The 25,017-nt window shown below is 33.9% G+C and overlaps 3 protein-coding genes across 3 annotated transcripts; all 3 read left to right on the plus strand.

The window, feature by feature from the left end:
- The first annotated feature begins 8,088 nt into the window (after positions 1-8,088).
- On the plus strand, positions 8,089-11,423 carry LOC132295696 (monooxygenase 2-like). The gene is made up of 6 exons (XM_059793989.1): positions 8,089-8,216; positions 8,302-8,448; positions 8,823-8,894; positions 9,027-9,195; positions 9,873-10,101; positions 10,458-11,423. The coding sequence occupies exons 1-6, from the start codon at positions 8,143-8,145 to the stop codon at positions 11,015-11,017; spliced, it is 1,251 nt and encodes a 416-aa protein (XP_059649972.1). The 5' UTR covers positions 8,089-8,142; the 3' UTR covers positions 11,018-11,423.
- A 4,047-nt stretch (positions 11,424-15,470) lies between these two features.
- Positions 15,471-19,425, plus strand: LOC132293829 (monooxygenase 2-like). The gene is made up of 6 exons (XM_059791465.1): positions 15,471-15,707; positions 15,793-15,939; positions 17,147-17,215; positions 17,351-17,519; positions 18,139-18,367; positions 18,758-19,425. Exons 1-6 carry the CDS (start codon positions 15,634-15,636, stop codon positions 19,315-19,317), a joined length of 1,248 nt encoding a protein of 415 aa, XP_059647448.1. The 5' UTR covers positions 15,471-15,633; the 3' UTR covers positions 19,318-19,425.
- Positions 19,426-20,871: 1,446 nt separating this feature from the next.
- LOC132293830 (monooxygenase 2-like) lies at positions 20,872-24,731 on the plus strand. The gene is made up of 6 exons (XM_059791466.1): positions 20,872-21,114; positions 21,214-21,360; positions 22,478-22,546; positions 22,682-22,850; positions 23,486-23,714; positions 24,076-24,731. Exons 1-6 carry the CDS (start codon positions 21,041-21,043, stop codon positions 24,633-24,635), a joined length of 1,248 nt encoding a protein of 415 aa, XP_059647449.1. The 5' UTR covers positions 20,872-21,040; the 3' UTR covers positions 24,636-24,731.
- Positions 24,732-25,017: the final 286 nt, after the last annotated feature.

A 25,017-nucleotide genomic window follows, 5' to 3' on the forward strand; every position in this document is an offset into this window, starting at 1 on the left:
GTTGGGAATCTACTTTCGGTAGATTTGCTTTAATCTGTACACTGTTGGGAATCTACTTTTGGTGGATTTGCTTTAATCTGTACACTGTTGGGAATCTACTTTTCTTGATTGCTGAAGCTGCCTTTATCTTTATACTGTGGAGAATCTGCTTTTTCTTAGCTACTTTAAAATTCTTGCATATTGGACAAATTTATGTCAAAAACACTATTTGGTGGGTTGTCATCTCTGTGTACACGGGCCAAATATGCATCAGTGCTATCTGGTGAGCTGGTTTCTTCATTTCTATAGGCGAGATCAAATTGTTCCAACAACATCTTTTCTTCATTTATTATTTCTTCAACTTCTGGAGATATCTCAATCTCTGGAGGAAACTTAATAACGTGAGGAATTCTTGCTTTGACAAAAATTTTCATGTTAAAATTATGGTCGTAGAGTCTGAAACCAGGGTTGTAACAGCTTGCTTAAATAACAGATAGTTGTTTTTGTAGAGAAAAGGGTTTTTCTGGTTATTTCAAAAGGATAGAAGAAAACAATGTCTACGTCTAACAAAATAATGGCCATAGGTACGGAGTTTCCTGTTTGTATAAATCGTAGGAAAAAATAGTTATAACGGGTATACTTGGGTGGACTATTGTTTATGAGGAAATTGTTTTTTGATTTGTTTGGATTCTTTACGTTGTCTACATTCTGCTTTTAACATATTATACACATGATTAACTTTATCTCCTATGGTTAGCGTATCACATCTAGGATTTTTTTAACCATTTTTCCCATATTTTAGTTCCTACACTTCCTGGTAATTTCTGATGATATCTATCGAGTAATGTTTTATCGCCTGTCTTATTAGTAGCTGCAAAATACTCAAAATACTTATTGGTATAATCTCTTATGTATCTAAAATCACAAATTTGTAATAATTCCTATACTGTCACCATACCAAAAGATATGCCATTAGAATATCTAAATTCTTTAAGTAACTTCCCTAACCGATTAAACCAAGTCATTGTTTTTGAACAAAAGCTTACTCAAAATTTTATGCCAGAAAGTCCAATTCTCCTTCAAATTTACAGTACTCTCCCAGAATGGGTAAAAGATGGAGCTATAATTCTGGGATAACATCGAATTTACATTCATTCTGATCCCACTGAAGTCAAAGTTGGGTAAGTTATCTGAATTATCAGATAAAATAAAGGACATAAAATTGACAGAAATTTGTCCAATATGCAAGAATTCTAGAGTAGCCAAGAAAAAACAAATTCTCCATAATATAAAGATAAAGGCAGCTATACTGATTAACTGCTTTTCTCATAAATAAAGTATTACAACCTCATAAACAAATATCACAATGGCCATTAGTTTATGAATAGAGTAGACTTTAATAATTTAACGAAATCTTCCATTGAATGAAGCTTTTGTTCAAAGTCTTCATCATTATCAAAGTTGCTATCTAAGCTTTCGATACTATATATACTTTCATTATCATCGTCAGAATCATAATACTTTAAAATACTTTCTAGTTCATATAATTCTTCTATTTGTTTTTCAATATCTTCAAGTATGTTGATCTTTTCTTGTATCCTTTTGATAGAGTTCTGCTTGTATCGATAAGGGCAATTTGGTTTTATATGTCCTGGATCTTCACAAATAAAACATTTGCAATGTCATTCTTTTGTGGGTAAAGTGTTTACCATATTATCTTTGTCTTTATTATCCTTTTTATCTTTATTTATTTTTTGCTTTTTATACCAAGGCCACTTTCTAAATTGCCTAGGGTTAGTTTTGACATAAGGTTTTTTATTACGATAGTTTTTGTAGGTCTTACTTTTGCGTAGATTATATTTTTTAGGTTTATTACGCTTATAATTATAATTTTTCTGAGGCATACAACCATATTGGGGTGGAAAATCTATTTGTCTACACGTATAATAACATTGAATGGAAGATTTCGTTTATACTATAAGTAATCTATCATGTCAGTATAGGTTAGTTAGTTTTCAATTTTCTTCCTATAATTATAAACAGTGCAATAAATTTATTAAAAAGGGTCGTTACTGTGAAAACCATTGTAAAACTTTATTATGTCATGATTGCTATACAAAATATGAAGGCAAGTAAGAAGATATTCTAGTCGAATCTATAAATTCAATATATATACCATCTAGTCTAATTCAATTCCGGTCACATTAGAATTTAGAGAAAAATTAGTTCAAACCTCAGCCATGCTTGATACTAGAGCATCCAAAAGTATAATTCAAAAACATTTAGTACCAGACAAAACTTTAGTAAAGTTAAATTATAATGTTAACATGAGCCAGTATAATAATGAAAAACTTCCAATAACCCATTGTGTCCAAAACATTCCTATATTAATTAATAATGAATAGTTTGTCTTACCTCAAACTTATGTAGTTAATAATATTTCTAGCACTTATGATTTTATCTTAAGATTAAATTTTATAAATTCACTCACCGGAGGACTTATGTATACACCTACAGGTTTACAGTTCTTTAAAAAAGGAACATTTATTCCATCTTACCCTCCTTATATTCATCAGAAAGAAAAAGGAGTTATTACTTAGGATAATACTTTACCTATGACAGAAGAAACTACAGAAAATTTATTTGATGTAACAGAATTTTTAGAAGATTTTTCTGAAGCTTTAATGTTTCTTAGTCACTCAGATGAACCCAAGATTTTACTTAATAATAAAGTTATATTAAAAAATTTCAAATTACACATTGATAATCTTATAAGACTAGCTGAAACTACTGAAATATTAGGAAAAGATCCCCAAAAACACTGGTACAAAAATAAAATTTAAGCCAAATTAAATATAATAAATCCTTTCATAACTATAAAAACACAAGATAATCCTCATACCTTATATGATCAGTAAGAATTCCAAACACAAATTAAAGAACTTTTATTGCTAAAAGTAATACGAAAAAGTAATAGTAGACATAGGAGTCCAGTTTTTATTGTTAGAAATCATACCGAAATAAAAAGAGAAAAAATTCGTATGGTTATGAATTATAAAAGATTAAATGATAACACATATAATGACAGTTATAAAATTCCTAATAAAGATGTTTTATTAAATTGAATACAAGATAGAAAATAATTTTCTAAATTTGACTGTAAATCAGGATTTTGGCAAATCCGTATGGCTGACGAATCTATTGAATAGACTGTATTTACATGTCCTGAGGGACATTATGAATGGTTTGTTATGCCTTTTGGATTAAAAAATGTATCACAGGAGTTCCAGCGAAAAATAGATACCATATTTAATAAACACTCAAAATTCTGTTGTGTTTACATCGACAATATTCTAATCTTTAGTCAAACTAAAGAAGAGCATAGAAAACATCTTGAAGTTATATTCAACGAATTCATAAGATAAGGACTCATTATAAGTAGTAAAATAATGATATTAGAAAAACAAGACATTGAGTTTTTAGGTTTATACATAAAGAACGGAAAAGTAGAATTATAATCTCATATTGTTAAGAAGATTTTAGACTTTCTAGATAAAATAAAAGAAACTAAATTACTACAAGCATTTTTAGGACTATTAAATTATGGTCGCAATTTTATTCCTAAATTAGGATAGCTAGTTGGACCATTTTATTCAAAACTAGGTAAGCATGGACAAAAATATTTTAATACTCAAGACATAGAATTAGTTAAGAAAATCAAATCTCTAGTCACCCAGTTAGAACCCTTACAACTCCCACTTGAAAATAGTTATAAAATAATCCAGACAGACGCATCAGCTCAAGGATGGGAGGTTTACTTCTTCAAAGACTTACAAAAGAATTTTCTCGAGATGCAGAACAAATTTGTCGCCATACTAGCGGAACTTTTAATAAAGCACAATCTACTTTACCCTCAACAGATCTAAAATTTTTAGGAGTGACCAACTCTATAGAAAAATTTCAGATATTTCTTGATAAAGAATTTCTTATAAGAATAGATTGTGATAAAATAGTTAAATTTACAAACAAAGCAAAGTAATAACGGATGTCTGCAAAAAAATGGATTTTCTTTATTGACTGTATTACTGGAAGAGGTTTTAAACTCATATTTGAGCATGTCAAAAGAAAAGACAATTATTTAGCAGATATTCTATCCCGTTTACTAATTGATTGTTAAATTTTGCAGGAATGGAAATCAAGAGCAATAACAGCAATAGCCTTATACCAGACACTTCTAATCCTCTTTTGATTATCCAAAACCCAGCTCAACAGTTCCGCGCTAGATATAATCTTTTTCCTGACTAAAAACTTATTTTAGATAATATTTGGTTTTCTAGAAACAACCCCGATAGAACCCTCGTTAGAAATCTAAATACTTTAAGTGAATATTTTATATTATCTAATAAAGTATATTAGAGTCTACGGTAAGAACATGAGACTCTTATATCTCATTATAAAAAGTTAAATCTAGCTTATCAAAAAACGACAGCAAAACCCACAGAACTAACTATTTCTGAACAAAGGACTGATGAAGATGAAAATCTTCAAAAAGTTCAATTTTTGCAGGTACAAACCAAGTATGCCAGGTTATTACCCATGTTCTCTCTAACCTACAGAGAAATCTTGAGACAACAAGTTGAACTTTTTTTTGATGACATCAAAGATCTAATCCTTCAAGAAGTCAAGTCTGATGGTATCAAGGAATGGGTTGATATCAAAAATTACCTCAGAAACAATAGTCCACCCAAGAGAACCCGTTATAACTATTTGTTGTAGCTTGAGTTAACTTGACTATAGGCTTTAGAGTACAATTTAAAAACATAATTCAAAAGCATTTAGTACCAGAATTGTCCTGTTATATTGTATCATTTTGTGGATATGACTATCAAACCTAAGCCATACTTGATATTGGAGCATCTAAAAACATAATTCAAAAACATTTAGTACCAGATGAAGCTTTAGTAAAGTTGTGGGCTGTTATCTCTGTGTATGCGGGCCAAATATGCATCAGTACTGGCAAGAACGGGCCAACAAGCCAACAGTTTGAGTCGAGTTTCCTGTTTGTATAAATCGTAGGAAAAAATAGGTATAACAGAATACATCCTACTATTGCTGCATTGTCGACTCTGATAACACCCTGTAAAAATGCCTGAACACCGGCAAGAACGAGCCAACAAGCCAACAGTTCGAGTCAACTCACAGAAGAAATTGCCAATTTAATTCTAAGGCTGTTTGTACTGGTTGGATTCAAGAAAATTTTAAAATCTACACTGTCTGGCTAAATAAAATCTATATATCTGATCTTTTTGTCGACCGAAGTCTGATACCAAATTGTCCTGTCATATTGTATCCTTTTGTGGATATGACTATCTTAATATGTTTACTGAATTCTCTAGTAGTCATTGTGTAATTGGGAAAACATCCTACTATTGCTGCATTGTCGGCTAAATCTATTTCGGCGCTTGCTATTTGTGCTTGTTGATGGTTATTCCATCGGTCATTATAAATATAAGCAAGTGCTCGAGTTCCTATTTCTGCTCTGTTTAATTCTACTAATCCTATCATTATGACGCCTAAATGCATGAGTTCTAAATTATTATCATTTAATTCTTGACATGCTTCGGGTGTTATAAGGTCTAAAATAACTTGATTGTTAACTGCACTTATTTTTCTTTGGCTAAAATGATTATATATCTTACTCTGAAAATCTAATAAATTATTGGAATAAGGATTAACTTTATTTTTTACCTTCTTCATTTCGTGTTCTATATATTTTTTAGCATCATGTTCATTATCATATAAATTTTCTACTCTCATTATTTCTTTGGCTTTTCTAAGGATAATGGCCATTGTAATATTTGTTTATGAGGTTGTAACAAATTTACTCGCTTGGTGGTTACAGGTGAGTATTGATTTGACAATTTTATATCCTTTATTTTATTTGATAATTCAAATAATTCTTTAGAGGATTCTCTGGGAATACTTTCTTGTATCACTTCTATTTCCTCTTCAAGTTTATTAACTTTATCAGATAATTGTAGTAATAACTAGATTAAAAAATTATTTTGTCTAATATGTATATTAGTTGATTGCACGTCTGTTTTAAAACTTGTAAATCCTATGGGTTCTTTATCAATTTTGTAAAGTTCAGCTAACGCACTTAAATAATCAGGATTATTAGTGCTCACAAAACTATTGTAATAACCTCTGGATATCGGTTTTAAGGGATTTTAAGTAGTCTATAATTTTTTTTTGATTTTTAGCAATATTTTTAATATCACTATTGATATATTTAATTGCGACTAATATTATCTCGTTATCCAAATTATTTGGACTAGAATTCTGTACTACTTGTTCTTTAATATAATCAAGATTCTCTCCTAGTCATTTTATAGAGTTATCTAAATTATTAAAGTCTATTTTATTTATAAACTAAAATCGTTGCCGTCTAGCTTCTAAAATATTATGTATTAAGAGAATTTTAGATCTAAGTTCATCTATTCTTCGTTGTAGACTACGCGTTGTGTCTCCTAATTCTAGTGTTATGTAGCAGTTCCTAAGTGCTATTTAGCAAAATTCTAAAACTTGCACAAGTTGTTCTTTGGGTAAATCGTGCATAAAGTAAACTTCTAGGGGTGAAAATATAAATTTAACGTACTAAAGAGTTCAAATAAAATACTTTGACTTTTAGTTTATGTTAGGGTAAATATGCAAACTACGTTCTTTTATAGGTAATATACCTTTCTTGCTACTACTTATATGTAAATTTCCCTTATAAAAAGTTCTTTGGCTTCACTTTCTCCATAAGTTCTTTGGCTTCACTTTCTCCATCCTCCTTATGGTATTATACATATGTATAATACCAGCATGTACTTGATGTTGACTTGTGTGTAGGGTTGCAACTTGGGCTGCCCCAATCCAGCTCAGTCTCAACCCAGCCTCAATTCGAAGCGGGTTGGGTTGGGTTAGCCCGAATTGTACTGAATATGGGTTATGGTCATAACCCAGACAGAATATTTTCAGACGGGTTGAGTCTGGTTGACGGTTTGAGTTTTTTTTTTTTTTTCTCCAAAATTTTGGATTGGGCTTGGGTTAGCCCGCCCAAGTTGCAGCCTTACTTGTGTGTTCGTTCCGCAAGTGGGTTTAACCTAATTGAGATTTTTTAATCCATGAAGTCCGATCCGTGCAACTCTCATAGAAATGAGAGTTGTGTAAAAGTGACAATGGTTTCTAGAGAGTGATGTTTATTATATAACTAAGCATGCCATCGATAGCAGTGGGACTGAGCAGGATTGCAGAGGAAAATCACACAACTCTTGGGTCCTCTTAGAGTAACCAAATTATAATCATAATTCACCAAATTGTTATATATCATCTTTAGTGCGAGCAGGTAATATAAATTTTTTTGGACTTTGTGTGGTGCTTGAACACGACTGAGGCATTAGCTCGATGCTTTCAGTTTGGTTCATTATAAAGTGTGTATCCGTAGTTAAGTTCCATCGTCAGTCGGAAAAGGTGGGTGTGTTGGTGGGCGCTTACTGCCCAGTAAAAACACCATTGTAAAATAGAAATAAAGCAAAAAAGAAAAATAATAAGAAAAAAAAACATATATTATTGAATCTTTCTTTCATTTAAAAAAACATTATTATTTAATTATAAAGGATTAGAAAAAGATAGAAAGGCGGCTGTCGGAGGCCAGATTGAACTTTAGTGTTGTATGCATGCTAGTGGCGGAGGGCCTCTGCTGGCCAACTTGCAGCGGATTATAAAATTATGAATTATGGTGAGAGAGATATAATTGTAACATTAGGATAGTACTAATACAATATTTTAATTTAATTCTAAATATAATACATATCCTTGTCCGGCTGCTGTTTCAAATTACGATTACCTCCAAGAGTTTTGACAAATAGGCAATTGAATGAATTACTGCACCAAATAGATATGTATGTGGTGACATCATCATCTTTGTTCTCTTGTCCCATCTTTAGCTTTATAAAAAGTTCATTAGCTTCACTTCTCCATCCTCCTCAAGATATGTCTTCTTATATATATCCATCATCCTCAATCTCTTTTGGTCATAACATATATTCATTCCTCAATCAAAAGCCTCAATAATAAAAAGCCTGTATTATATATATAACACAAAGAAGGTCCAAGAACATGGAAGTGGTTGAAGACATTGTGATTGTTGGAGGTGGAATAGCTGGCCTTACCACATCCTTAGGACTTCACAGGTACTACATGAATATATGCACTAAATCACACACACACACACACACATATATATTATATAAAGCAAAATTGGTTAATTTTGTGCAGGCTGGGAATCCGGAGCATAGTGTTGGAATCATCAGATAGTTTGAGAGTTACAGGATTTGCATTTACAACTTGGACCAACGCTTGGAGGGCGTTGGATGCCATCGGCATCGGTCAGTCCCTTCGCCAGCAACATCAACTGCTCTATGGGTAAAATTAACTGCTCTCTCTCTCTCTCGCTCTTTCTCCGTCACATTAATGACGTCTGCTTGTTGTGACTTGTGAGTGCCAGTCACTGTGTGTTTATATGTGTAATGTGTTCACGTTAGATAACGAATGGACCACCCTCCTTCTTTATAAGGTCTCTACATTTGTTCACCCGTCTGTTCTAAAATAAATGGCTTAAATTATTAGCGAGGGTGTTATTTTAATATTTTTTAATTTTTTTTAAAGAAGTAAAAATTTAATATCGTTAAATTTACTGTTGAGATATATAAGTATTAGTATGTTTATATACATACGTATGTGTGTAACAAGTAATATTTTTGTTAGCATGAAACTGATGTCTGGTTATCTGAGTGCAGGATAAAGACCAACTCTATAACTTCTGGACTTCCCACTTCAGAAGTGTCATTTGAGACCAAAGGGGCAGGGTAATTAATTTTTACATAAGCAAAATCATAGAATATTTATCATGTTCAATAATTATTTAATTTTTCCAATTGGTCTTTCTGTATCCTGAATTTCTGACCGTTTGATGATGTGAATGTGTTGTGATGTAATTATAGTGGGGCACCCAATGAAGTTAGATGTGTGAAGAGGAAGTTGTTAGTGGAAACCCTTGAAAAAGAGCTGCCAAGTGGCACCGTCAAGTACTCCTCCAAGGTGGTTTCTATTGAGGATTCAGGCTACTTCAAGCTTCTCCATCTTGCTGATGGAACTATTCTCAAGGCAAAGGTAAATATTGATACAATTACACACATTAATCATACTTATAAACTATTAATTATGATGAATAACTATTTAATCTATTTTCACTGTATATGTCATTATGAGATTGTCTAATAAGAAGTTTATTGAGTTCATGCTCTCAAATTTCAAACATTAGAACAAGAAGTATTGAAGGCCTAGGGCCACATCAACAGAAGCAAAGAAGTTTTTCTCCATCTCTTTGTCCAATAGTTGAAGATATAATTAAACAAGATTCACGCGATTCACTCAAAATTTAAGGAACAATCTGAGTTACATGAATTTTTGACTAAAAAGAAAATTCAAAATAAATAATCCGGATTCCACTGTATTGTTATAGAATTGGGAACTACTTGTAAGTGTAAAAATAACAAAATAACCTCCAAAACAATCCGCAAATTTGATTACAGTAATATCAAGCTCCACACTTCCTATCACTACTCACTAGGTAACTATTCCTTTATACCACTGTCCACACACACACATACATTATTACTGAGTGATGGGTTCACATATGTATATTTTGAGTACCATTCCTTTGGAGTTAGGATCCATGATTTTATCTATATTTCCTTGCTACACACACACACACACATATATTATTACTGAAGATTTGAGACGATTAATTACTAAAATCTCATTTTCCATGGATGTGTGAATGAAAGGTCCTGATTGGGTGCGACGGAGTAAACTCAGTGGTGGCAAAATGGCTGGGATTCAAGAAGCCTGCTTTCGTGGGTCGATCCGCAATTAGGGGCTATGCAGATTTTAAGACAAGCCATGACTTTGAGCCCAGATTCATACAGTGTGCTGGGAAAGGTGTCCGAATTGGTTTCCTTCCCTGTGATGATAACACTATTGATTGGTTCTGCACCTACATTCCAACCCCCAAAGGTATGCTCTTCATGCTATACCCTATGTAAATGGGCATTAATGCATGTTATGATCTTTATATGGACTGCAAGTAACAAGTAATCAGCCCAAAATTGACCTATTACATTTTGTTTTGTATAGACTGACTTCCTCTTATATAGAGAGTTGTGATACAGAGGTCGAGATTCGGACACATCCAATTAAATTTTTGTAAGTAGGGAAGGGATGACTTCATTATATTTAATGACATTGTGATGACATCGTCCTCTACTCACATAAAACAATCAGATGCACTTTCGAGCTACTTATCATTATTCCCTTATATTTTTTTGATACCATAGTGTATAATTTTCATATCTGGTAAATGATACATATAGACAAAGAGATGGAAGAGAACCCATCAATGATGAAGGAGTTTGTGCTGAGCAAACTTGAAAAACTACCTGACCAAGTGAAGGCTGTTGTTGAGGTCACTGAATTGGATAGTATCATAAATTCTCCATTGAGATTCAGACTTCCATGGGAAATATTATGGGGAAATACAAGCAAAGGTAATGTCTGCGTGGCAGGCGACGCGTTCCATCCCATGACACCAGACATTGGGCAGGGTGGGTGCGCCGCGTTGGAAGATGGTGTTGTTTTAGCTAGGTGTTTGGCAGAAGCCTTGTGTAAGAGGAAGTCAAGTCGCCGAACAGAGGTTAAAATTGCTGAAGAGGAAGATGAACGTGAGAGGATTGAGATGGGGTTGAAGAAGTTTGCTGAAGAAAGGAAATGGAGGGCCTTTAAGCTCATTAGCACAGCTTATATGGTGGGTTTTATACTGCAAAATGATGGGATGGTGATAAGCTTTTTGAGAGACAAAGTATTGGCTGCATTCCTATCGAGGTTGCTACTTAAAAGGGCTGATTTTGATTGTGGGAAGCTTTGTATTTCTTGATTCATTTTTCTTTTTGTTTTGCTTTTCTGTCCAGGTCCCTATTAAAGATTTCATAGGGCTTCTTTTGAGATCAAATAGGCCGTATAATAAAAATGAATAAGGTAATCTGCCTTGAGGACAGTCTGACTGGTCTTTCCGCTTTACACATGATTGATCTACTCGTCTAGTCATAGCCTCTTTATTTGTGGATGATTAATATTAATCTTAAGTTATTTGTAGACATACCATGGCGCCTCTTCCATATGTATGTGTTAATTACCTGTTATTTATTTATTTATTTTATTTTATTTTTTATTCAAGCAAATATTACTATATATGTTATGTCTATACCGAGTTTCAAACACTCAATCTCTTTAGAAGGAGAATTTATACAATATGAGCTAATGATATTCCGCTTTGAAATTAAAGATTATTGAAAAATTATCTTTCCTCTTTCCAAAAAATACTGATTAACGCATCCTAAAAAAATTTCTCGAGAGTTCTTTATTATTTTTACAGGAAAAAAATAAATCAAGATTCTCAAAAATGCAATTATAGATACGGTTAAAATTTTAAAACCCTTCTTACTTTCAAATTTTGATCATAAAGTTCCAAACTAGTTTATGGGGGACAGATTGAACTTTAGGACTGTAGGCCACTGGCTGGCTGCTTGATTTGCTTAGAGGTTCCCCCTCCTGAATACATTTTCATCCTTGGTCATCACAAATATATACTAGTAATATAATACAATATTTTAATATAATTTCATAAGATATAAATATAATATACTAGTAATATAAGTATAATACATATCAATGTCCGCCACTACTGTTGTAAAATTAAGATTTTTTTTTTTTTTTTTTGGCAACCAAAATACCATTACATAACAAAATTACATAAATCTTCCTTGGTTACTGCAAGGATATCAACATACAAATATTCAATCACCATAGCATACATGAGTTCAATCCCTGAGGCTTTGATATTAGCCTGGCCGATAGAACTTGCAAATTGAAAATAGAGCGAGATGGAGCCAAAATATTATAGCAAGAGCGATGCTCTCAGGAGCTCCAAATACATCCCCTTCTCCTTGAGCCAAGATTCGTACTAGACCACCAATGTCCACTTGTCCATTCACCGTACCCAGCCAAAGCGGTTGCCTAACTTGATGAGTCATTGCAAGCTGCAAAAATCTGCCAGCAATCTGAGCACATCGATATTTAGCCTCTAAGAGCATTCGCACCAGTCTCTTCGAATTTTGACTCTCTAAAAACGCTACATCACCTTTTCCAAGAGCCACATCAGCAATTCCAAGAGCCACTTCAGCAGTTTTCGCTCTCTAAAAACATGCAGCCTATTAGGCTCTCCGAATTTTCGCTCTCCAAAAATAATAATAATAAAAAATTAAAATTATTAATTTTTTTTTTACTTTTCCTAAATGGCTATATTTTTAAAAATTGAATTTTTAACCGCTATATTTGTAACGGCTATATTTTTAAAATTTGAATTTTTATCGACAATATTTTTAAAATTTGAATTTGTAACGGCTATATTTTTAAAATTTGAATTTTAAACTGCTATATTTTCATCTTATATAATGAAACTCATTTGCTCATTTGAAAATCATCACTATAATCATCTCTCTCCATTGTAGCAAAATATCATTATCCATCTTTTTCAATTTCGAAATTCGAATGGCTTAGTCATCACAAGCTTTTCCTTTGGCAGACTCTAATTCTTCATCTTCCTCGTTATCCTCTTCGGAAGGTGATCCTTTTGGGGCGTTGATTCAACAGGATCAAGACGAATTCTATAAGATTATGAATTCGGTGAGGCCAGAGATAGTCGAACAAGTATTTCAAGTTCGTAAAAAGAAGCGGTACATTCATCATGACCGAGAGGGAAGCCACTATCAGCTAATGAAAGACTCCTTCAACGAGAATTGCACATATCCAACGGAGGATGCGACAAGAACTTTTTCTTCGTATCCTTAATGATGTCTAAGCTTATGATGACTATTTTGTCCAAAAAAAGGATGCAACTGGTCGTTTGGGGTTGTTTTCTATACAGAAGATGACAACTGCTGTTCGTATACTCGCATATGGTTGTGCAGCCGATCACTATGATGAGTATATTAAAATCGGCGAGAGCACTGCCATTAAATGCTTGAAGGCATTTTGTAATGTTATTGTTGCTGTGTATGCAGAGGAGTATATGCGCCCACCCAACGAAGCCGACATAGCACGGTTGCTTGAAGAAAGGGAGTAGAGAGGTTTTCCGGGTATGCTTGATTCTATCGACTGTATGCACTGGGAGTGGAAGAATTGCCCAGTGGAGTGGCAAGGCACACATAGAGGACGATCTGGTAAGAATACTCTCGTATTGGAAGTAGTTGCCTCACAAGATTTGTGGATCTGGCATGCATTCCTAGGAATGCCGGGTTCACACAATGATATAAATGTGTTGGATCATTCCTCGGTATTCAACGGCATCATCAATGGCCAATTACCTTCGGTTAATTATGTAGTGAATGGACATCACTATAGAATGAGGTATTACCTATCTGATGGTATATACTATAAGTGGGCAACTTTGATGTAGACCATCCCGCACCCAACCACTACAAAAGAAAAATTATTTGCTCAACGACGAGAGGCAGCAAGAAAAGATGTGGAACGGGTTTTTGGGGTATTGCAGATCAAGTGAGCAATAACGCAAGGACCAGTGCGTTACTGGGAGAAAGATGACTTGCACCTCATAATGAAAACGTGCATCATCCTTTACAATATGATCATTGAAGATGAGCGTCATGCAAATGTTGGAAGATAGAGTCCGCCACCGGAGGATGTAATCCCAATTCCCACTTTAAGTCGATGCCCATCAGTTTTAGCGACACACATATCCTCTCACCAACTTCAGATTCGTAATAGAGAGACAAATACGCGGTTGAGGAATGATTTGATGGAAAATTTGTGGAACCGCTCTGCTGATGAAGATGTTTAATTTATGTTGCATTTTATTTGCTTTTAAGATGTTATGACATTTCGTGTACTAGAATTTTTATTATGTAATGGTTTTTTAAGATTAAAAATAATGAATTGGAATAAGAAAATAAGTATTAGAAAATTCTATGGGAATAAGTAGAAGAATTTGTAATTTTTATTTATTTTTTTTTACAAAAAGTGTTAAAAAAAAGTTTTATTTATTTATTTTTGGCCCAAATAAATAAGGATTACAAAATAAGGATTAAAAATAATGAATTGGAATAAGAAAATAAGGATTACAATTTAAACCAAAAAAAAAAAAAAAAAAATTTAAGGCAAAAAACCAAAAAAAATAAAAGCTTTTTGAATTTATTTTTGGCCCAAATAAATTTCAACTATAAGGATTACAAAATAAGGATTACAAATTAAGGATTAAAAATAATCAATTGGAATAAGAAAATAAGGATTACAATTTAAAGCAAAAACAAAAAAAAAAAAAAAAAACAAATTTTAAGAAAAAAAAAAAGCTTTTTGAATTTATTTTTGGCCCAAATAATTTTTGTTTTAAGGATTACAAAATAAGGATTAAAAATAATGAATTGGAATAAGAAAATAAGGATTACAATTTAAAGTAAATTTTTTTTTAAAAAAAAAAACAAAATTTAAGGGAAAAAACAAAAAAAAAAAAAAAGAAGAAGGTTTTTTAATATATTTTTGGCCCAAATTTTTTTTTGAACAAACAATGCCTAAACAATATGTTTTTTATTTAATGAATTTTATTTTATTTTTTTCCCAAAAAAAGTATCTCTAAATAACCTATTTTAAGGTTTTTTTTTTATAAAAAATATCTACTTAAGGCACTGTTTGGCTACTGTTTGTAGCTGTTGCAAGAAGGGCCCAAAAATAGGCAGCCAAACGGCGCCATTTTAATCCAGAAAAAATAAAAAAAAAATATCACGATCGCGGGCCAGCTCGCTGAATACCGCGAGCCGGCCCGCGATCTTAATCTGGGCCCCACCATTATAAAGACCCCGCTGCACAGACCCGAAGGTGATTGGGCTCGCGGAAAGGGCCTTCCGCGAGCCCACTGCGGATGGCCTAAGAGTAGTCCAATACCCATGACATAAATTCAACTTCACAAGATGGTCCCTTCTATATCCGCCCACACGAGGATTGAATAAGAGACATAACCTAGAGAAGTTGGCTCAATAGAGTCAACCCAATCAGTCAGTGGGTTAATAGTTGCACCTAGGCCTAAGCCCACTGCGAATGGATATAAAAATCAAGAATATGCCAATAGGGTGAACCTGAGGCCCAATGTCCAGGGGCCCAGCAAACCCATACCAGAGCCAAGGAGTTTTGGACAAATAGACAGTTGAATAATGCACCGAATACATTCGTATGCGGTGACATCATCAACTTTGTTCTTTTGTCCCATCTTTAGCCCTATAAAATGCTCCTTCAATTTCTCCTTCCACCCAGATTCATCCTCCTTGAGATATATCTTCTAATGTATATCCACATCCTCCATCTCTTTGGTCAAAACATATATTCATTCCTCAATTAAAAGCCTCAATAGTCAAAAGCCAGTATAATATATATATATATATATATACTTACTACTATATATAACAGCAAAGAAGGTCCAAAAACATGGAAGTGGTTGAAGACATTGTGATTGTTGGAGGTGGAATAGCTGGCCTTACCACATCCTTAGGACTTCACAGGTACTACATGAATATATGCACTAAATCACACACACACACACACATATATATATTATATAAAGCAAAATTGGTTAATTTTGTGCAGGCTGGGAATCCGGAGCTTAGTGTTGGAATCATCAGATAGTTTGAGAGTTACAGGATTTGCATTTACAACTTGGACCAACGCTTGGAGGGCGTTGGATGCCATCGGCATAGGTCAGTCCCTTCGCCAACAACATCAACAGCTCTATGGGTAAACTTAACTGCTCTCTCTCTCTCTCTCTCTCTTTATCCATCACATCAATGACGTCTGCTAGTTGTGACTTGTGAGTGCCAGTCACTGTGTGTATATATGTGTAATGTTTTTGTTCACTTAGGTCAGTTTGGTGCAATGGAAAAGGGCGGAAAGGAAAAGGAAGGTGATAGAGGGTGATTAAAAAATTGCATGTGTTTGGCATAAAGGGTTGGAAGGTTATCAAGACTTAAATAGTAACTTTTGTATCCTCTCAAAAATGGGAGGAAATAGAAAAAGAGAGACGGAGAGGCAAATCAAGATTACACTTTTTAGTTTGCAAAATAAGAATTACAGACTTTGATTAGTTATTTAGAAAAAAATTTAAAACAAAACCCATACATACAAGTTATGCAGAGAGTTGAGAGACAGCGGGCTAGCGGCTGAAGCTTACGAATGGCGAACCCGAACTGGAACAGCGGGCAATGGAAACTAAAAGATATGGGTTTTGATTTTTTGAACAATCTGAAATGGTATGCCGATAATATAGGTAATAGGTTTTGAACTTTTGATTCTTGCATACAGATAGATAAACTGAAATATATGGGTTTTGAACTTCTGATTCTTGTAGCCGCCAGGGTGGGGGGGAGGGGGGAGCCACAGGCGATTGGGGTGGCTGAAATGATTTGCCCTAAAAATATATTTTTTTTCTTTTGGCCCGAGGCTATAAATTATATAGTTAAATCTATAAATAAATAAAAAAATATAAATTTATCTTAGGGTACAATAGTAAATTTATTAAGATACTATCATTTCCTTTCTTATTATCTTTCTTTTCATTAATCAACCAAACACAGAATTAAAATTATCGTCTCTTTCTTTTCTCTCATAACTAATGTTATCTTTTCTTTTCGTTCCCACCTTACCAAACATAGCCATAAGATAACTAGTGGACCACCCCTTCTATATTTCTTCACACATCTATTCTAATATAAAAAACTTAAATTATTAGTTAGGGTCTTATTTTAATATATTTTGTCTTTTAGTGAATATTTTTTTCTTTTTGAATTTCTCTATAAAAAGTAAGAATATGATACTGGTACCTCTGTGTCTATTGTTAACATATATAGGTGCGTGTATATATATATGTATGTATGTATGTATGTATGTGTAAGAAGTAATATTATTATTCTTAGCATGAAACTGATGTGTGGGTATCTGAGTGCAGGAGAAACACTTACTCTATAACTTCTGGACTTCCCACTTCAGAAGTGTCATTTGAGACAAATGCGGCAGGGTAATTAATTTTTACATGGGCAAAAGCATAGAATATTTATCATGCACAATAATTATTTAATTTTTCCAATTGGTCTTTGTGTATCCTGAATTTCTGACCGTTTGATGATGTGAATGTGTTGTGATGTAATTATAGTGGGGCACCCAATGAAGTTAGATGTGTGAAGAGGAAGTTGTTAATGGAAGCCCTTGAAAAAGAGCTGCCAAGTGGCACCATCAAGTACTCCTCCAAGGTTGTTTCTATTGAGGATTCAGGCTACTTCAAGCTTCTCCATCTTGCTGATGGAACTATTCTCAAGACAAAGGTAACATTGATACAATTACACACATTAATCGTACTTATAAACTATTAATTATGATGAATAACTATTTAATCTATTTTCACATGATATGTCATTATGAGATTATCTAATAATAAGTTTATTGAGTTCATACTCTCAAATTTTAAACATTAAAACAAGAAGCATTGAAGGCCAAAACCACATCAACGGAAGCAAAGAAGTTTTTCTCCATCTCTTTCTTTAATAGTTGAAGATATAATTAAATAAAATTAACTTGATTCACTCAAAGTTTAAGGAGCAACCTGAGTTGCATGAATTTTTGACTAAAAAGAAAATTCAAAATAAATAATCCGACTGCCACTCTATTGTAAGAGAATTGGGAACTATCTTATAAGTGTAAAAATACCAAAATAACCTCTCCACAAATTTTATTACACTAATATCAAGCTCCACACTTCCTATCACTAGGTAGAACTATTTCTCTTGACCACTGTCCAATATTTTGATCGAGTACCATTCCTTTGGATTTAAAATCCATGATTTTATCTATATTTCCTTGCTATACACACACACATTATTATTGAAGCCTTGAGACAATTAATTACTAAAATCTCATTTTCCTTGGATGTGTGAATACTGAAAGGTATTGATTGGGTGCGATGGAGTAAACTCAGTGGTGGCAAAATGGCTGGGATTCAAGAAGCCTGCTTTCGCGGGTCGATTGGCAATTAGGGGCTATGCAGATTTTAAGAGAAGCCATGGCTTTGAGCCCAGATTCACACAGTGTAATGGGAAAGGTGTCCGATTTGGTTTCATTCCTTGTGATGATAATACTATTTATTGGTTCTTCACCTACATTCCAACCCCCAAAGGTATGCTCTTCATGCTATACCCTATGTAAATGGGCATTAATGCATGTTATGATCTATATATGGACTGCAAGTAACAAGTAATCAGCCCAAAATTGACCTATTACATTTTGTTTTGTATATACCGACTTCCTCTTATATATAGAGTTGTGATACAGAGGTCGAGAGTCGGACACATACAACTAAATTTATGTGAATAGGGAAGGGATTATTTCATTATATTTAATGACATTGTAATGACATCGTCCTCCACTCACATAAAACAATCAGATACATCCTCCACTCATATAAAACAATCAGATACACCCGGCTTTCAAACTACTTATCATTATTCTCTTATATTTTTTGCTACCATAGGGTATAATTCTCATATCTAGTAAATGATATATATAGACAAAGCGATGGAAGACAATCCAGCAATGATGAAGGAGTTTGTGCTGAGCAAACTTAGAAAACTACCTGACCAAGTGAAGACTTTTGTTGAGATCACTGAATTGGATTGTATCATAAGTTCTACATTGAGATTCAGACTTCCATGGGAAATATTATGGGGAAATACAAGCAAAGGCAATGTCTGCGTGGCAGGCGACGCGTTCCACCCCATGACACCAGACATTGGGCAGGGTGGGTGCGCCGCGTTGGAAGATGGTGTTGTTTTAGCTAGGTGTTTGGCAGAAGCTTTGTATAAGGAGAAGTCAAATCGCGAAACCGTGGTAAATATTACTGAAGAAGAAGATGAATGCAAGAGGATTGAGATGGGGTTGAAAAAGTTTGCTGAAGAAAGGAAATGGAGGGCCTTTGAGCTCATTAGCACAGCTTATATGGTGGGTTTTATACAGCAAAGTGATGGGATGGTGATAAACTTTTTGAGAGACAAATTCTTGGCTGCATTCCTATCAGGGTTGCTACTTAAAAGGGCTGATTTTGATTGTGGGAAGCTTTGTATTTCTTGATTCATTTTTCTTTTCTGTCCGGGTCCCTATTAAAGATTTCACAGGGCTTCTTTTGAGATCAAATAGGCCGTATAATAAAAATGAATAAGATAATCTGCCTTGAGGACAGTCTGACTGCTCTTTCCGCTTTACATATGATTGATCTACTCCTCTAGTCATAGCCTCTTTATTTGTGGATGATTAATATTAATTTTAAGTTATTTGTAGACATACCAAGGCGCCTCTTCCATGTGTATGTGTTAATTACATGTTTTTTTTTTTTTTTTTTCAAAGTTCAAGCAAATACTACCATATATGTTATGTTTACACCGAGTTTCAAACACTCAACCTCTTTAGAAGGAGAATTTATACAATATGAGCTAATGATATTCCGCTTTGAAATTAAAGATTATTGAAAAATTATCTTCCCTCTTTTCAAAAAATACTGATTAATGCACCTTAAGAAAATTTCTTGAGAGTTCTTTTATTATTTTTACAGGAAAAAAATAAATCAAAATTCTCAAAAATGCAATTATAGAAACGGTTAAAATTATAAAACCCTTCCTATTTTCAAATTTGGATCATAAAGTTCCAAACTTGTTTATGGGGAACAGATTGAACTTTAGGACTGTAGGCCACTGGCTGGCGGCTTGATTTGCTGAGAGGGCCCCCCTCCTGAATACATTTTCATCCTTGGTCAAATATATACTAGTAATATAATACAATATTTTAGTATAATTTCATAAGATATAAATATAATATACTAGTAATATAAATATAATACAGATCAATGTCCGCCACTACTGTTGTAAAATTAAGTTTTTTTTTTTGGCAACCAAAATACCATCACATAACAAAATTACATAAATCTTCCTTGGCTTCTACAAGGATATCAACATACAAATATTCAATCACCATAGCATACATGAGTTCAATCCCTGAGGCTTTGATATTAGCCTGGCCAATAGAACTTGCAAATTGAAAACAGAGCGAGATGGAGCCAAAGTATTATAGCAAGAGCGATGCTCTCAAGAGCTCCAAATACATTCCCTTCTCCTTGAGCCAAGATTCGTACTAGACCACCAAAATCCACTTGTCCATTCACCGTACCCAGCCAAAGCAGTTGCCTAACTTGATGAGTCATTGCAAGCTGCAAAAATCTGCCAGCAATCTGAGCACATAGACGTTTAGCTTCTAAGAGTAGTCCAATACCCATGACATAAATTCAACTTCACAAGATGGCCCTTCTATATCCGCCCACACAAGGATTGAATAAGAGACATAACCTAGAGAAGTGGGCTCAATAGAGTCAACCCAATTAGTCAGTGGGTTAATCTTTGCACCTAGGCCTAAGCCCACTGCGAATGGATATAAAAATCAAGAATATGCCAATAGGGTGAACCATGAGGCCCAATGTCCAGGGGCCCAGCAAACCCATACCAGAACCAAGGAGTTTTGGACAAATAGACAGTTGAATAATGCACCGAATACATTCGTATGCGGTGACATCATCAACTTTGTTCTTTTGTCCAATCTTTAGCCCTATAAAACGCTCCTTCAATTTCCCCTTCCACCAAGATTCATCCTCCTTGAGATAGATCTTATGTATATCCACATCCTCAATCTCTTTGGTCAAAACATATATTCATTCCTCAATTAAAAGCCTCAATAGTCAAAAGCCAGTATAATATATATATATATATATACTTACTACTATATATAACAGCAAAGAAGGTCCAAAAACATGGAAGTGGTTGAAGACATTGTGATTGTTGGAGGTGGAATAGCTGGCCTTACCACATCCTTAGGACTTCACAGGTCTACCCAACCAACAAAATACAACTAATTCTTTATATCTACATGAATATATGCACCTAATCATATATATATAAAGCAAAATTGGTTAATTTTGTGCAGACTGGGAATCCGGAGCTTAGTATTGGAATCATCAGATAGTTTGAGAGTTACAGGATTTGCATTTACAACTTGGACCAACGCTTGGAGGGCGTTGGATGCCATCGGCATCGGTCAGTCCCTTCGCCAACAACATCAACAGCTCTATGGGTAAACTTAACTGCTCTCTCTCTCTCTCTCTCTCTCTCTCTCTCTTTCTCCATCACATTAATGAAGTCTGCTAGTTGTGACTTGTGAGTGCCGGTCACTGTGTGTATATATGTGTAATGTGTTTGTTCTGTTAGGGTCAGTTTGGTGCAATGAAAAAAGGGTGGAAAGGAAAGGAAAGGTAATGGAGGGTGATTAAAAAATTGCATGTATTTGGCATAAATGGTTGAAAGGTTGTCAAGGCTTAAATAGTAACTTTTGTATCCTCTTAAAAATGAGAGGAAATGGAAACAGAGAGACGGAGAGGTAAATCAAGATTACACTTTTTAGTTTGCAAAATAAGAATTACAGACCTTGATTAGTTGATTTAGAAAAAAATTTAAAACAAAACCCATACATACAAGTTATGCAGAGAGTTGAGAGACAGTGGGCCAGCGGCTAAAGCTTACGAACGGTGAACCCGAACTGGAACAAGGGGCAATGGAAACTGAAAGATACGAGTTTTGATTTTTTGAACAATAGGCAATTGGGGTGGCTGAAATGATTTGCCCTAAAAATATTTTTTTTTTCTTTTGGCCCATCATCCATGAATCTATAAATTATATAGTTAAATCTATAAATAAATAAAAAAATTATAAATTTATCATTTAAAGAGAGTATAATAGTAAATTTATTAAGATACTATCATTTCCTTTCTTATTATCTTTTCCTTCACTAATTAACCAAATCCGATAGGGAATTAAAATTATTCTACTCTTCTTCTTTTTTTTCATAATTAATGTTATTTTTTTTTTTTTTGTTCTCACCATACCAAACATAGCCATAAGATATCTAATGGACCACCCCTTCTATATTTGTTCACACTTCTATTTTAATATAAAAAACTTAAATTATTAGTTAGGGTGTTATTTTAATATATTTTGTCTTTTAGTGAATATATATATTTTTTTTTTGAATTTTTTTTATGAAAAGTAAGAGTCTGATACGAATACCTCTGAGTCTATTTGTTAGCATATATAGTTGTGTGTATATATATATATGTATGTATGTATGTATGTATGTGTAAGAAGTAATATTATTATTGTTAGCATGAAACTGATGTGTGGGTATCTGATTGCAGGATAAAGACTAACTCTATAACTTCTGGACTTCCCACTTCAGAAGTGTCATTTGAGACAAATGCGGCAGGGTAATTAATTTTTACATGGGCAAAATCATAGAATATTTATCATGCACAATAATTATTTAATTTTTCCAATTGGTCTTTGTGTATCCTGAATTTCTGACCGTTTGATGATGTGAATGTGTTGTGATGTAATTGTAGTGGGGCACCCAATGAAGTTAGATGTGTGAAGAGGATGTTGTTAATGGAAGCCCTTGAAAAAGAGCTGCCAAGTGGCACCATCAAGTACTCCTCCAAGGTGGTTTCTATTGAGGATTCAGGCTACTTCAAGCTTCTCCATCTTGCTGATGGAACTATCCTCAAGACAAAGGTAATATTGATACAATTACACACATTAATCATACTTATAAACTATTAATTAGGATGAATAACTATTTAATCTATTCCCATTTGATATGTCATTATGAGATTGCTTAATAATAAGTTTATTGAGTTCATGCTCTCAAATTTTAAACATTAGAACAAGAAGCATTGAAGGTCAAGGTAACATTAATAGAAGCAAGGAAGTTTTTCTCCATCTCTTTCTTTAATAGTTGATGATATAATTAAACAAGACTAACGTGATTCACTCAAAATTTAAGGAGCAACTTGAGTTGTATGAATTTTTGACACCTGAGTTGCATGAATTTTTGACTAAAAAGAAAATTCAAAATAAATAACCCGGCTTCCACTCTACTGTTATAGAATTGGGAACTATCTTTTAAGTGTAAAAATACCAAAATAACCTCTCCACAAATTTTATTACACTAATATTAAGCTCCACACTTTCTATCACTAGGTAGAACTATTCCTCTAGACCACTGTCCAATATATTGAGTACCATTCCTTCGGAGTTAGGATCCATGATTTTATCTATATTTCCTTGCTATACACACATTATTATTGAAGCCTTGAGACAATTAATTACTAAAATCTCATTTTCCATGGATGTGTGAATATTGAAAGGTATTGATTGGGTGCGATGGAGTAAACTCAGTGGTGGCAAAATGGCTGGGATTCAAGAAGCCTGCTTTCGCGGGTCGATCCGCAATTAGGGGCTATGCAGAATTTAAGAGAAGCCATGGCTTTGAGCCCAGATTCACACAGTGTAATGGGAAAGGTGTCCGATTTGGTTTCATTCCCTGTGATGATAATACTATTTATTGGTTCTTCATCTACTTTCCAACCCCCAAAGGTATGCTCTTCATGCTATACCCTATGTAAATGGGCATTAATCCATGTTATGATCTATATATGGACTGCAAGTAACAAGTAATCAGCCCAAAATTGACCTATTATATTTTGTTTTGTATATACCGACTTCCTCTTATATATAGAGTTGTGATACAGAGGTCGAGAGTCGGACACATCCAACTAAATTTATGTGACTAGGAAAGGAATGACTTCATTATATTTAATGACATTGTGATGACATCGTGCTCTACTCACATAAAACAATCAGATACACCCGGCTTTCAAACTACTTATCATTATTCTCTTATATTTTTTTGCTACCATAGGGTATAATTCTCATATCTGGTAAATGATATATATAGACAAAGCGATGGAAGAGAATCCAGCAATGATGAAGGAGTTTGTGCTGAGCAAACTTAGAAAACTACCTGACCAAGTGAAGGCTGTTATTGAGATCACTGAATTGGATAGTATCATAAGTTCTCCATTGAGATTCAGACTTCCATGGGAAATATTATGGGGAAATACAAGCAAAGGCAATGTCTGCGTGGCAGGCGACGCGTTCCATCCCATGACACCAGACATTGGGCAGGGTGGGTGCGTCGCGTTGGAAGATGGTGTTGTTTTAGCTAGGTGTTTGGCAGAAGCCTTGTATAAGAAGAAGTCAAGTCGCGAAACAGAGGTTAAAATTGCTGAAGAAGAAGATGAATGTAAGAGGATTGAGATGGGGTTGAAAAAGTTTGCTGAAGAAAGGAAATGGAGGGCCTTTGAGCTCATTAGCACAGCTTATATAGTGGGTTTTATACAGCAAAGTGATGGGATGGTGATAAACTTTTTGAGAGACAAATTCTTAGCTGCATTCCTATCGGGGTTGCTACTTAAAAAGGCTGATTTTGATTGTGGGAAGCTTTGTATTTCTTGATTCAACAACTTGTGCTATGATGAATTTCTCTACTGCTCTAGTCATAGCCTCTTTATTTGTGGATGATTAATATTAATTTCAAGTTATTTGTAGACATACCATAGCGGCTCTCCCATGTGTATGTGTTAATTACATGTGTGTGTGTGTTTTTGTTTTTTTTTTCAAAGTTCAAGCAAATACACATACCCACCATATATATTATGTCTACACTGAGGCTCCAACACTCGATCTCCCCATTTGAGAAGGAGAATTTATACCATATGAAATTAAAGAATATTGAAAATTTATCTTCTCTCTTTCCAAAAAATACTGATTAATGCACCATAAGAAAATTTCTTTAGTGTTCTTTTACTATTTTCACAGGAAGAAAATAAATCATATT

Source organism: Cornus florida, unplaced genomic scaffold (assembly GCF_030987335.1).
Source record: "Cornus florida cultivar Cherokee Brave unplaced genomic scaffold, ASM3098733v1 CherokeeBrave_3.0.0_Hap2_Chr02, whole genome shotgun sequence".
NCBI lineage: Eukaryota > Viridiplantae > Streptophyta > Magnoliopsida > Cornales > Cornaceae > Cornus > Cornus florida.